Consider the following 14,306-nt stretch of genomic DNA (forward strand, 5'->3'; position numbering starts at 1 on the left):
AAGAGTTCCATGGATATCATAACGTGGCAATATGAAAATATGAAATTACGGAACAAAAAGTGATCCTTAATTACGTCCACCGATTTCATCCAGTGTTACGCAGGGTCTATACGCGAATGATTCACAGGTATCAGTATGCCCACGCAAAATTATGTTAATATTAAGAACAGTAATTACGAGGGAGGTCGCAATGTAAACCGCCAATTTATTATATAACCTGCCCGCTTCAGCATAATAACGGTATTGCAAGTGAAGTGTAAAAATTATGTAATGGGGTTTGTCAGGATTGTTTGTCAGCAAGCCGATAGCGGGTTTGGCGGGCCACACTGCGGCCCCGCGGCAGCGGCCGCTCGCAGCGCGCCTGAGATTCAGAGCTCGCGGCCGCTCGCAATTTACACCGCCAATACACACTCGCACCGCACTCCATCCTGTCATGTCACACGTAAACGTAGTCAATTCAGTCTACCGTCAAGTATAAGGTTTATATGAGGCATCCCTACCGCCGCCTCCGCGTTCACCTAACAGAAGTAATCTGTTTTTAACGGCAAACTTTTTATCGCTTGATAACTACTCAAGTAATAAACATGATGACATAAATATGTATTTATTTGAAAATTTTATAGCTATTAAGTAAATAATTGATTTCCCCTAATAGTACATTGTTTCGCCGTGTATAAAATTATGTTATTTCAAAAGAAGGCAGAAAAATACTTCCTGCATAGTCTCCTTGAGATAATAAATAAGAGTGCTACCAGAGCACTTGAAAGATAGGCATGATTTCATAATTATTAGGGAAATCAAGTATCTTTTATAAATAAAAAGTGTCGGAAATAATATATCTCATTATTGCGTTGTTATTATACGCTGTTCTAGATCCAAAATCCGCATGAATCTGAATGTCCGCGAATGTTAGGTATCGATGGTGGCGACCCTTAGGGTTAGAGATGAGCGACGGCGGACGCGTCCAGGGCGGGTGCGAGGCGACGGGCGCGCTTACGAGTCCCACCAGTCGGGGCCGCCGCTGCCGCCGCCGGCGCCGCCGCCGCCGTATGACCCGCCGTAGTTGCCGCCGTATGAACCGCCGCCGCTTCCATATCCAAATCCTGCACATAATGCACATTCAACATGTTAAACACAAATTACTCGCCAAATTTTTTAAATGGCCAAGATGACGTCTAGGCAACTTCAGTATCATATGTTGAAGTTAATATTGAATTGGTCGAAACACCAGGTAATTTAAAGTTACCAGAACCGATAGAAGAGGCTCCAGCGCTCCTCGGCGGCTGGCGCGGCTGTGTGCGGAAGTCGCGGGCACCGAAGCCGCTGCCACCGGCGCTGCTGAAGCGCCCGCCGCCTGAGCGACTGCCGGCGCGGCGGCCGCTGCCGCCCAGACGCCCGTCCGCAGCGGTGCTCGTCAGCCAACTGTTATTGTATCAACTCTTTACTAATTTGATAAAGTCACGTTATGCCAATGTTTGATAGTATGTACAAATAGCAATTATATTCCTAAATTTATAGCCAATTTTTATTTTGTTGTCAGTCACTATTTTTTATTTTTGGAATTCTTTGTACATTTTCTACTCTTCCGATTCTCATAGGATACAAAAAATGACCCAAAATGTTCATGTAATTTTTCACTTTCTCCTGAGTTATTACCATACAAGTTATTGGCTACGTGCACGACAATTACGCCCACTACCATGTGAACTTGAAGTGGAAAATGTCAAAAAATGACATGTAAACAAACATATATTTTAACGATTTTTCGTTAATTTTAAATAAATCGAATAACAAGAGCTACTATTTCAAGTGTAATTTAGGTAGATAGATTATAAAGACATGGATATAATAATAAAAATCAGTTTCCAAAGCATTACTCCCGGTAAACTTCCAACCCCAGACCACAGAAAAAGGCAATAAATTGGTGCTGGCAGGGCATATAAGGAATCTTGAAGAACATAGGAGTAATGTTAGAAGTTCTACGAGCGAGTGATATGGTATTCGCTAAACCTCCGTTCCGTTAATGCCATATAAAACAAGTCTAAACGTAAGTACATAGTCATGTCCGCGGCCGCAGAAATATCCGACACGGGCCTATTCTCAGGCCAGGCCTGAATCTTTAAGTATAATCTTTTACGGTAGGAAAAATACTAACAGCGTATTGAACAATATTAGGTAAACAAAGCTTAAATATAATTTTATAATGTTTTGTTTTGACATAACACTTACGTTTTCTTTTCACGATAGCTATCCATTTAGTTCTTTGATCCAATTTCCAGTGTGCTCTAAGAAACGCATAGAACGTGCAACGACTATTTATGCCATTATTTTTACAATTAACAACAAAACAACATTGGTGGCCCATTTCAAACATTAGACATTGTATTATATATATTGTATGAGTTTTGATAGATGACAAACCACAATCAGTGTCGATTTTGAACACCGCAAGCACTGCGATCGTTTTACTTACCCTCTCCATGCACTTCGCACGAAGCCAATACATATATGACAAATTGTAGGAACTTTTCTCCTACGGAATCTAGAGCTCATGCTTCCGAGTAGAAAAAGCGTAAATATATTTGAAATTGCAGTGCCAGAGCTGGTATTATATTTTGAATTATTTTATGCTCATTACGTAGGTCTGACTATTGAATTTAGGTAACAGATTCATGTTATTAGAATGTCCCATTATAATTCACAATCATATACTTTATACCTACTAAGCTTAGTTAACATTTCGTATGCTGTCTGTCTTTGATCATTGAAGAAGTGACCTCAAGATTTCAATATCCCACTCACGAATCCGCGTGTTAGCATAACTAGAGTAATATTTAGTGCGTTTTCACATTATCCGATCCGAAATCGGATGTCGGACCTATAATCCATACATTACAGGCGCCATTTTGGATTTTTTCTATCGAAATCCTTCCGACATCCGATATCGGATCGGATAATGTGAAAACGGACTTACTTGGGCACATCCTGCTTGGCCTCGACCAGCAGCTCGACGAGGTCGCGCGCGAGCCCGCGGTTGGAGTCGTTGAAGAAGGACGTGGCCACGCCCAGGTTGCCCATGCGGCCGGTACGCCCGATGCGGTGCACGTACTCCTCCACGTCGGACGGCAGGTCGAAGTTGATCACGTGACGCACGTGCGGTATGTCGAGTCCTGTCGGCAACAACTTAGTTACGTTTGGGTCGGTGATTGAATAACACAATACGAGCATACATACCTGACTTGAGGGATAAAGTTATTCCTTCCGAGTTGGTAAGGTGGAATAAGATTAAACCTTAAGCATAAGCTGGATACAAGCATGGTTTCTTTCTGATCTACTTTCTACTAACTTGGTTAAATAAGGCTTTTAGTAACTAAGTGTAAGCGGACAGTAATATTAAGACTTTTTCATTGCATATCTAAACATTAAACTGATATTATCGGCGAAAGCAAATTTTAATTTAAGAGTATATGCATACTAATAATGAGTAATTAAATAATAGGGCTGTCTTTCTGAATGCGACCAATAGAAGTATACAAGAATAGCGATTATCTACGAAGATGAGGGTAAATAGCCATGTTCTAGCTAGCAGCAATAAAATGTAATAAGAACAATAGTGTGTGCGGTGACCTCTAGCAGCCACGGCGGTGGCGACGAGAATGGGCGTCTGTCCCGTGCGGAAGCGGCGCAGCGCCTCCTCGCGCTCGCGCTGCGTGCGGTCGCCGTGGATCGACGTCACCGGGTACCCGTCGCTGTCCAAGTACTCCTCCAGTTGATCCGCTCCTATACATTTACAATAACGATTTTCATTTTTGAAAAGTTACACCTTGAGATAACAAATTTACACACTAGCATATTTCATTCGCTTGTTCTATTCGGCCCAGCTTTCAGAGATGTAAATATAATTATAAAAAGCCGTACCTTTCTTAGTCTCAACAAACACCAAGGTGAGTTGATCCTCCTCGGGGCGGGAACGTTTCAGCAAGTTAGAAGCGTTCAGCAAGTCCAGTAAGAACGAGCGCTTTTGTGACTCTTCCACCCAGACCACCTGTGGGACACAGAACATTTACTTTTAATCAATTTATTCAGGTACATTTGAATTTTAAAATGTCACTAAGTAAGTACTTATTTCACTCTTGTAAATTATTTTCGTTACATAGAATCGTTTACAAACCTTCTGGGTAATGTTCTCAGAAGTGGAACCGACTCGTCCCACCGCCAAGAAGACGTAGTTGCTCAAGAAGTCCTGCGCCAGCACTTGAATCTGCTTGGGGAAGGTGGCGGAGAACATGAGAGTCTGGCGCTCGCCGGTCTTGGGCATGGTGTGGCACTCGACGATCTTGCGGATCTGCGGCTCGAAGCCCATGTCCAACATGCGGTCGGCCTCGTCGAGCACGAGATGGCGGCAGTGGTCGAGCGCGACGCGCCCGCGCGCCAGCATGTCCACCAGGCGGCCCGGCGTTGCCACCAGCAGGTGGCAGCCGCGCTCCAGCTCGCGGAACTGCTCATGGATCGGTGAACCACCATACCTAAATATATAATTAAGCGTTAACACTTTCGCTACCAAGAACCCGACTGTCGGGTACACCGCTCGTAGAAGCGTAGCCGATTACATGGGTTTCCCCGTATGTATCGAAAATGTCGTAGCGCCGCGTAGAGCCCGGTTTCGAAAGTGTTAAAATACAACACATGACCAGTGTCTTTTCGGGGCTTATTTATCTTTAATATCCATACAAAATTAAGCCTTTCTGAAATAACTCTCTTCATATATTATGTCTTAAATATTAAATATATCAAGTTTAATGAAATATAAACAAATAGCAAAGCTACGTACACCACACAAGGGCGCACACGGGAGCGGTAGGCGAACTTCCGTGCTTCATCGAAAATCTGAGTAGCAAGCTCTCGAGTGGGCGCCAGCACGAGGCCCAGCGGGTACTGCTTGCGTCGATTGTAAGGTCTGAAACACGCATTGCTAATTAACAGACAGTAAAACTCATCATTCAAATATTTAGACAGTAGTTAAATAATGCTTAACAAGGAATAAGTTAAAAACCTTTGTAGCTGTACGCTTCAATAGGTTGTAATCTTACGCATGCGAATTCGCGCGCCGTCTAAATGAATCTTAGTGCATTTTCACATTATCCGATCTGATATCGGATGTAGGACCAAGACCCTCTTTCTCATTCAATCTTTGATTTTTGCCTTTGAAATCCTTCCGACATCCGATTACGGATCGGATAATGTGAAAACGCACTTATCTTATAGGATTACACGCTATATCTGTGAGAACATGCGTGTTGGACTGACCCCATATGCTTGACCGGTCCCGCCTCGTACATCTGGTTGAGTATGGGCACGAGGAAGGCGGCCGTCTTGCCGGAGCCGGTCTGCGCGCACGCCATCACGTCCCGGTGCCCGAGCACGATCGGGATCGCGTACTTCTGGACCGGAGTGGGCTTGTCGTAGCGAGCGAGGCTTATGTTCGACCGCATGATTTCCGTCAGGTTAACATCCTCGAACTGTCACAAATATTCATACATTATTTTAGGGACTCACAGAGTCAACAACAGGGTAGAAGTCTTCAGTATCTATTATAAGACTATCTGATTATATATTATAATAGTCATAATAGACAAAACACGCACATTACTAGTAGTGTCATGTATTTCTCTAAATTACATAAATAGTTCACTTTTGCTACAAACAAAATATTTATTTAAAATTACAGGTGGGGTGGGTCTGCTCTGAGACCATGGGGACACTGCCGTCCTTGAAACGTCGGAGGTTAGTGTTTAAAACGTCGTGAGTATGCTTAGGAGCAGATCTGCTCCATATTGTTTCAAAACATGTAGTTATATGTGACAATTTTTTGACAGACGCATGATTAAGTCACGTTTGCAATTTTAAATATGTGTAAAAATCGTGAAAGTTTATAAACATTTAACAAAATATTTATTAAGATACATTAGCGCATATCAATAGGTCTGTTTTCAAATCAATAATAAATTGAAACCAAAGCTGACTTTAAAGACTAAACTGACAAAATCTGAATGTATTTTCAAATTCCCATTATTCAGCAAAATTAGCCCAGACTTATCTGTAAGTGAGTAGGTACTTAGACATGGAGTCATCAACCTAGATAAGATATACATATGTATTATATTTAAAGCTTAACCTACATAGCAAAAGGTATTCAATTATGCTTACGACGTTTTTAATATTGCTATTTACATTGAAGGAATGTTATATCAATCAACTATCAGGTTTCACCAAAGAACTGATCTCTTATTCGAATCATTTGAATAAAGATTATGTCGCATCGGTTCTTTCTCTGGCAATGAGACAATGAAAAATAAAACTGTTTTAAGAACGGAGGACGAATATCTGCTTGAATTTCAGATGTAACATCTTTATCTAGCACATGTGTTCACATACTTCATGAATGGAGTCACTCGCGAGAACGCAAGTCGTGCTAAACCGCCTATCATTAGATACATTATTATTTAAAGTAGGAAGCCAACTCACGCTAGTAATGAAATCCGGCACGCGGTCACCGCTGGCCTCGACCGGGATGTCCTCGTACTTGGAGAAGTTGATCCCGGTATTGCCCGTGCCAAACAGCTCCAACTCCTGCCGCTCGTCGCGAGGTAGCGGGACCGTCCAGTCATTCTGTAAATATTGTTCCTTGTATTACATTCGTCATTTTATATTTATAAAGCAGAGTAGCCAACATGACGATAACCACTACTAGTGACTGAAATAAATACGTAAGGCTTCGCCAGCTGGTTTTTATAACTATGGTGAAGTTCAACACATAAAAAATAGAAAACACTATGAAATGGTCGCATGTCATCATGCTGCTAGCAACTTCCTACACTGATCTTCCTATAAGACAGTTTCCTATGAATCATTACGGTCAGAAGTCAGATTAAATACGTGTAGGGATAATAAGCCAGGGTAGCTTTATTTGACCGCATTGTTATATTATGCATATTTGAAAAATAAACTATCTTTAACTTGTGTGAAGTAAAATCAGGATTTACCTCATCCCTGCGAGAGCTTGAACGGCGGACATCGTCAGAGGCCCAGCGCGAATTGCCGCGGTCGTCCGGGCGCGGCTCCGGCTCCTTCCAGCGGTCGTTGCGCGGCTGCGGCGGCTCGTTGAAGTCCTCATCGCGTCGCACGTCGCGCTGCATGCCGCGCTCACGCTCGCCGCCCGAGCTGCCGCCGCGCCCGCCGCCGCCGCCGCCGCCGCCGCCGCCGCTGCCACCACCGCCGCCACCACCGCCGGAACCCCATCTGTCGTTCTCGCTCCAGCGATCTGACTCGCCATTTTGATATCCCTGATCACGACCTAAACAACAACGGTGGTTCGTTAAAATGTAAAAGAATGCGTATGCGTCACAATGTACATATCACAACAAGAAGCCTTGCTTTTTGAAATGCATTTATTGGTATTTTTATATCTACATCTTCACTCTACTTCGTCTAAATTCTATGGTATTATTATACTCGTATATTAAGAGGAAATGGCACAGCCATTCCTCAAAATTAAACACATTAGACCCCATTTTCCTGTCAAAATATTTTCGAGTCTGAAATGAGTCGCTACGTTTAGTGAGAAATATCGCTTACGCGCGAGTCGGATCGATTAGGCAGATGTGTTTTTTCACTCCATCTTTAATGATGTATGCATCATACTTAAAAACCTGAATCATTATCAAACTTAATTTTATTAAGTCAGTAAGCACATCAAATTCGTATGAATGAGATATGAGTTATTATGCCTCATTTTTTCATGAATATATTCCAAACCACAGTATATTTCAAACCATAGAACAATCAGTATACAAACATGACACAAGCAATGCTCACATTTATAGAAACAATTGTCTGATATAGGAAAACAAGCAGGATGACAATTCTTTAATCCAACACAATGAAAATAATATACAAGATAAATGATTTTACTTTTCTAAGTGCTTCATGGAATAATGAATAGGCCATAAGTGATAAGCAAAACATAACTTGAAAAAATGTCATGTTTACACATGGTTTATATATAATTATTTCGCAAAGCTTCCATTATATGCATTAAAAAATTAAAAAATAAGATATATTTTCATACAGGCAGCTTAAATGACTAGTAAGCAAATTTTAAAGCAACGGCTGAATCAAATTTTAAATCATAGTTGTTTTGCATGGATGAAACCGATTTTTTTTTAATTAATCTGGCCTGATTTTTAGGGTTTTTGACTGTAGGTACTAAATTTAGTGTTAATATGTTCAGAGTTAAATTAATAGAAATAGAAATATATGAGGGTTCCAGAATGCCCATGGAGCACAGTTATTATGTCAAATAGAATAGGCTAGTTTCCTATACTTAAATAAAATATTTTATGCAGTGCACGAAATAAAGCACCACATAATTAGAAGAAAAATATGGACAGTACTTAAGTTTAAACATGATTTCTATTTATTAAGTCAAAGAGAAAAATATAAAGTAAATGAACTGACCGTGACGTCACTCCTCAGTATTTCATACAAGGCCTGTTAACTCTCTTAGTAAGATAAGACCCCTTGTAATGCGCATGTAGTTAGGTCGTTCGTGCCGTGTATACCAGGATTTTTTTTTTTTTCTCCTAACTGTTACTTAAGTCCTGCCTCCCGGCTTTAGCTAATAACCTCCTTGTGCAACCTATTTCTAGTTTTGTGGCCACTGATATTTTGATTGATATGTGTCAATGTCGATATATGAAAATTCATTGAAAATTGTTATTATCGTTGTGTATTTCTTTTCATGTGAAAATTATAATAGGAGTTCACAGTAAATCAGTAAATACCACATAATTACACAATACAATATGTCAATGGTTGTTGAGGGTTCACTTCGCTGAGGAAAAGTGTCATGCTAATCTAGCTAGAACTATTACTGTGAAGTAAATAGTAACTTAGCAATTGGAAGATCCATGGGAGATGTAGTTAAGCTTTCATGTGAAACGTGTAGTGTTGCGGAAAGTTCTATTTCGTTATTTGTATTAGTGAAATATTTTGCTTAATACTCTTTAAATAAAGTGGCAGATTATAACGTTTGGTGCTTCGGTGTATATCTAAAACATGTATTTATGAATAATAAAATATGTAAACATAAATAATATGACTTTTGAAATAAAAGGCATATTATTTATGTTTACAAAGGCATATTACAGCAAAAACTAAAGTAACCCACAAATTATGTTTATCGATAGAATGACGAGACCAGTCGTTAGTGACCCTGCCTGCTAAGCCGCGGTCCTGGGTTCGAATCCCGGTAAGGCCATTTATTTGTGTGATGAGCACAGATAATGTTCCTGAGTCATGGATGTTTTATATGTATATAAGTATGTATTTATCTATTTAAGTATATATGTATATCGTCGCCTAGCACCCACAGTACTTGCTGGTGTAAGAGACAGGCACCCATGCAGAGAGCTCTTTATTTCTCAACGTATAATGACGCACTACTCACAATATATGTTTGATATACTGTTATTTGTTAAGCAAAATATATCTCAATTTGCTCGCGTTGCCTGTCCGGGCAAACAGCTTCGAGCTACAGGCCGTCTGAGAACAGTCCCCCGTCGCATGGCACTTTCAAAAAAGAACCCGCGTGTCATCGGTCCTACTTACTTCGAACACTTACCTGCCGATCTTAGGAATGAGCCATGTGACGAAGCATTTAAGCGCAAATTGAGAAACCTTTTGTTAGATAACCCTCTCATAACCCTCGCATGCATTTGATTACACTGACTTCGGATTTTATTTCATTTGTTAATTTTATTGTGCTTTGTGTATTTCATTTCTGATTTTATTTCATTTGTTAATTTATTGTGCTTTGTGTATTTCTCTTTGTAAATGACGATCCTTATTAGGAGAAACTATTCATTTTATTATTTTCAATTCATAATGTAATTTTTGACGATCATGATGAGAAGATAAACATAACTTTGGCATGTAACAAATTTATAGTGTAATTTTTATCATGAAATAAAGAAATCTAAATCTAAATCAGTACAAGCTTTGCTTAGTTTGGGGCTAAGTTGATCTGTGTAAGGTGTCCTCAATATTATTTTATTTATTTATTTAGAATTAGTGGCGGACCCAGGGGCGGATCCAGCTTCGTGTCCAGGGGGGAGTCACGTGGTCACGGGGGGGGGGGGGGGGGGGGGGTCGTGACATGATCCCCCCTGGATCCGCGCATACGCTAAACCGGTTGTCAATTTTAGTTCCATTAATGTCTCAGGGATTTGCGCGAGACCGCCACTAGTATAAACGTGTATTTGTATGATGTCATTTTTAGGGTTCCGTAGTCAACTAGGAACCCTTATAGTTTCGCCATGTCTGTCTGTCCGTCCTCCGTCCGCGGATAATCTCAGTAACCGTTAGCACTAGAAAGCTGAAATTTGGTACCAATATGTATATCAATCACGCCGACAAAGTGCAAAAATAAAAAATGGGAAAAAATGTTTTATTAGGGTACCCCCCCCTACACGTAAAGTGGGGGCTAATATTTTTTTTCATTCCAACCCCAACGTGTGATATATTGTTGGATAGATATTTAAAAATGAATAAGGGTTTACTAAGATCGTTTTTTGATAATATTAATATTTTCGGAAATAACCGCTTCTAAAGGAAAAAAAAAGTGCGTCCCCCCCTCTAACTTTTGAACCATATGTGTAAAAAAATATGAAAAAAATCACAAAAGTAGAACTTTATAAAGACTTTCTAGGAAAATTGTTTTGAACTTGATAGGTTCAGTACTTTTTGAGAAAAATACAGAAAACTACGGAACCCTACACTGAGCGTGGCCCGACACGCTCTTGGCCGGTTTTTTTGTATGAAGTTGGCGTTCTTCTCCTAGTGAGTATTATATTCTTTGATTTTATACTATTCCATATTAGCAAATCGTTTTGACAGTTCTTAAAAAGAAGCTGATTTGACTAGTAGGAAACTAGCCTATTTTCTAGCTGTAATTTTTTCCCAATTATATGTTCCGAAACAACAATCTAACTTTATACTGATGTGACTTGTCAACTAGATTCAATTACTGTTTGAAAGTTATGTCTTAATGAAGCTCAGGGCAAAGGTCAACAGAGATAACAACTATTGAACTATAGGAACCTAACATTAATACATAGCATGTTGTGTAGACCACAGGAAAAGATCAAATTACTAGTAACTGCAAACATTATAAAGGTATTATCTTTTGTCATTGCACTGAATAAAAACTTCTCGAAATGGAGTGAAATTATACAATAGTCATTTTAACATTGAAATATACGGTTCAACAGTTTTGTTCAACTACAAATTATATAAAATCCAAAGAGATTTGACATGTTAAGTCTGAGGACTACACATGAGAAAGTGAACAAGCATTACCGCGGTCCCTGCGCGGGTATCGCGAATCATAGCCGCGATCGTAGTCACGGTCGCGGTCACGCTCGCGGTCGTCGCGCCGACCACCACGGTCGTAGCCTCTAGAGTTGCCTCCGAATGATGAACGGTTGTCCCTCGACTCGCTTTGATGACTGTCTAAGCTAGTGCGCTTAGACTCTTCCCCTGAACACAAGTTAAGCTCATGTTATTCTAAGACTAAAGATTATCTTAACAGGAAGTCTCCATCATTTACACTTGTAAACTTCACCAATATAAAATTTGGTAATGATGATACATTTAGTAAGTATAGTCAATCTACTGGCTGGAAAACTAATCTCAAAAGACTGTCCTACAATTTAAATACAAGGAAGATCAACAGTGGTATTGATTTAACTATTTTTTAATGAGCCTATAACAAATTGCAAATAAAACCGTTTAAATATAAAGTTACATATTCACTTACTATATGATTTCTTATAAACTATTTTTTAGCCAATTTAAACCAATTTTATTTCCATGCTAGGAGGTTGTGGAAAACAATAGAAATTTTATAGGGTGTAACCAATAAGCAATTTAGTTTGCATAGGTAATTATATATGTTTTATATTTAATACACTGACATAACTCAGGTAACTTTAAAAGGGAAGGGATACTTATTTGAATTGAAGGTAGTCATTAAAACATCTTCATAGTTTTTATATACAGGTACTGTATGCATATTGCTATTTCACAGACGTCAGCATTAGTCAGTGCAATGAAATTATGGTAATCTTAATCAGCAAGAGCTATAAATATTACTGAAATTATATGCGGCTGTCCATTACTAAAAAAGTCCTTACGCTTCAGGTGCAATATTGATGTTTTAATTTGATCTGAAATACCAACAGAAATGTGTCCTTATTACAGATGAATATAAGGCCCTTTTACTAGTGGAACACCACATATGCACAGCTTACAGTAATAGCAAGTTGTAAAAGGAACAAGTAATCACATCACTTCATATAGAAATCACTTGAACTAATAATAAACCAAGTGAAAACAATTCTGGCTGTGCCACTGCATACCTCAGCCTGTGTTAAGCCAGCCACCAAATTAAAGCGTCCACATTACACAGGAGTGTGGATGATCTTACCTTGAGAAGTGTTGGCCTGCAACTGCCTGCGCAGATGCGGGGGAATGTAGCGGCCAGCACTCTTAGGAGCCTGAGGCTGCAAGTCCAGACCAGCAAGCTGTAACATAACATAACCACCATCATATGAATGCTCCCTAAACATACAATTGAAATTATTTAAATCATTACTTCACTATCAGAAGTAAAGTGTAAGGCAAGATTTGTGGGTGTGAATTACATCTATTCTAATTACAATATTAGTTCCAATATGAGAGTTAAGTGTTCTGTAACTACAGTTTAGTATATCCTACTGGATAAAACGCAAAGCTCAAACAATGCAAACTCCCCACTCATGAGGTAAGTGTTGGGACTAATAGGGCCATTTCTCACATTGGGACGTCAGTTATACTATTCTGACAATGAAAATTATTTCAAGGCAACAGTATGCCATCGCACATACTATGATATAATCAAAAATAGCATAGAAATACTTCATGAACTCGAGCGAAATTATAGCTGTACTTCCCCGCCATGACATGCAATACACGTAACAATGACCTCATGATAAAATATGTTTTAGAAGATTGTTAGTTAAAACTTATAGTGCTTATCATTATAAAATTAGCAAAACATATCACCGATTCGCTATCTGCAAATTAAATCAAATGCTCCCTTAGGAGGTCGCCATGTTGGTTATCGCTAGAGGGACACGTAAAGTAGAATCGAGTTTCTCATTTCCATGGTAAGAGAACATGTAAACCTCACCATGAATAAGGTTGCGTATGAAAATTAGGCATAGATCATTTCAAGCTCTAGTCAGTAATAAGTATATCATCGAATAGAATGAAAAATCAATACAAAGTACACACGAGGTACCGACCTGCTGCTCTAGACCTGTTCCATTTTGGTTGGTAACATTACTCATATTACTACCAAGCGGTACGTTTTTTTGGGAACTTTGCTCGAAAAATACTATACAAATACAGTCTACAATTAATTTTGCACCAACACAAGTTCACAAAATCACATGAAAAGGCTACTAATTTATCTCCCGAAATCACTTTTCATTCGCAGTTATTGTTCTTCACGAAATTGACGGAATTATAAAAGGATCATTCACTCTCAACGATGTTTCCACATGCAATTCTGTTTTCCCTATAGCTCGTTTAAGTAGACGCTATTTTTTGTACCAGCCTTCTGGAGAGTTGCAATTCAAGTTAGTAAGATAATGATCTGGACAATAAATGATATTCTTTTTATGGCAAGTAATATATTGATATACATATTAGTATTTTTCAAGTCTCATTAATTGTTATTAGTCAATGCTAATTATTGCAAAATACTGACCAGAGAGTGGAAAAATAATTATTTTACCACCAATAGGGTATTCTAATAGTGTAGCAACATTATCTTTGTGAAAAAACTGCTTTATCGACTGAGTTGTTCATTTCCGTTTATACTTTTACTATCCGGCAATAGATGTCGCTTTAGCAACCTATGGCGATGTACTTTATGTTATGTTGTTTGGGTTATCTAACAATAGATGTCGCTGTAACAACGTAAAAGACTAAGCGTCCATAAAGCTTGTTTAGGGCGTTCACAGATGTAAGTTTTTTTATACTTAATTTAATTAACTTGTTTACATAATGTTGCAGGAAGGAAAAAATCTACCGCCCCTTTTCTCCTACTAGCTACCCTACGTACATTACCCTACGTACATTTTAGTTTGTTTAGGGCCGGTTGCATCAAACCGTTTGTCGCTGTTAAAACGTTCGTTAAA

The 14,306-nt window shown here is 39.2% G+C and overlaps 1 protein-coding gene across 2 annotated transcripts; it reads right to left on the reverse strand.

The window, feature by feature from the left end:
* Positions 1-541: 541 nt before the first annotated feature.
* On the reverse strand, positions 542-13,638 carry LOC125241080 (ATP-dependent RNA helicase bel). 2 transcript variants are annotated; one of them, XM_048149392.1, is made up of 13 exons: positions 13,407-13,638; positions 12,548-12,644; positions 11,419-11,598; positions 7,044-7,354; positions 6,526-6,669; positions 5,308-5,519; positions 4,832-4,957; positions 4,172-4,526; positions 3,919-4,045; positions 3,628-3,780; positions 2,975-3,170; positions 1,247-1,422; positions 542-1,103 (listed from the first exon to the last, which is right to left on the reverse strand). In XM_048149392.1, exons 1-13 carry the CDS (start codon positions 13,449-13,451, stop codon positions 994-996), a joined length of 2,232 nt encoding a protein of 743 aa, XP_048005349.1. In that variant the 5' UTR covers positions 13,452-13,638; the 3' UTR covers positions 542-993. The 2 variants fall into 2 exon arrangements, with proteins under 2 accessions (XP_048005349.1, XP_048005350.1); XM_048149393.1 differs by lacking the exon at positions 11,419-11,598.
* Between the last annotated feature and the right edge of the window lie 668 nt (positions 13,639-14,306).

This window comes from Leguminivora glycinivorella, chromosome Z (assembly GCF_023078275.1).
Source record: "Leguminivora glycinivorella isolate SPB_JAAS2020 chromosome Z, LegGlyc_1.1, whole genome shotgun sequence".
Taxonomy (NCBI): domain Eukaryota; kingdom Metazoa; phylum Arthropoda; class Insecta; order Lepidoptera; family Tortricidae; genus Leguminivora; species Leguminivora glycinivorella.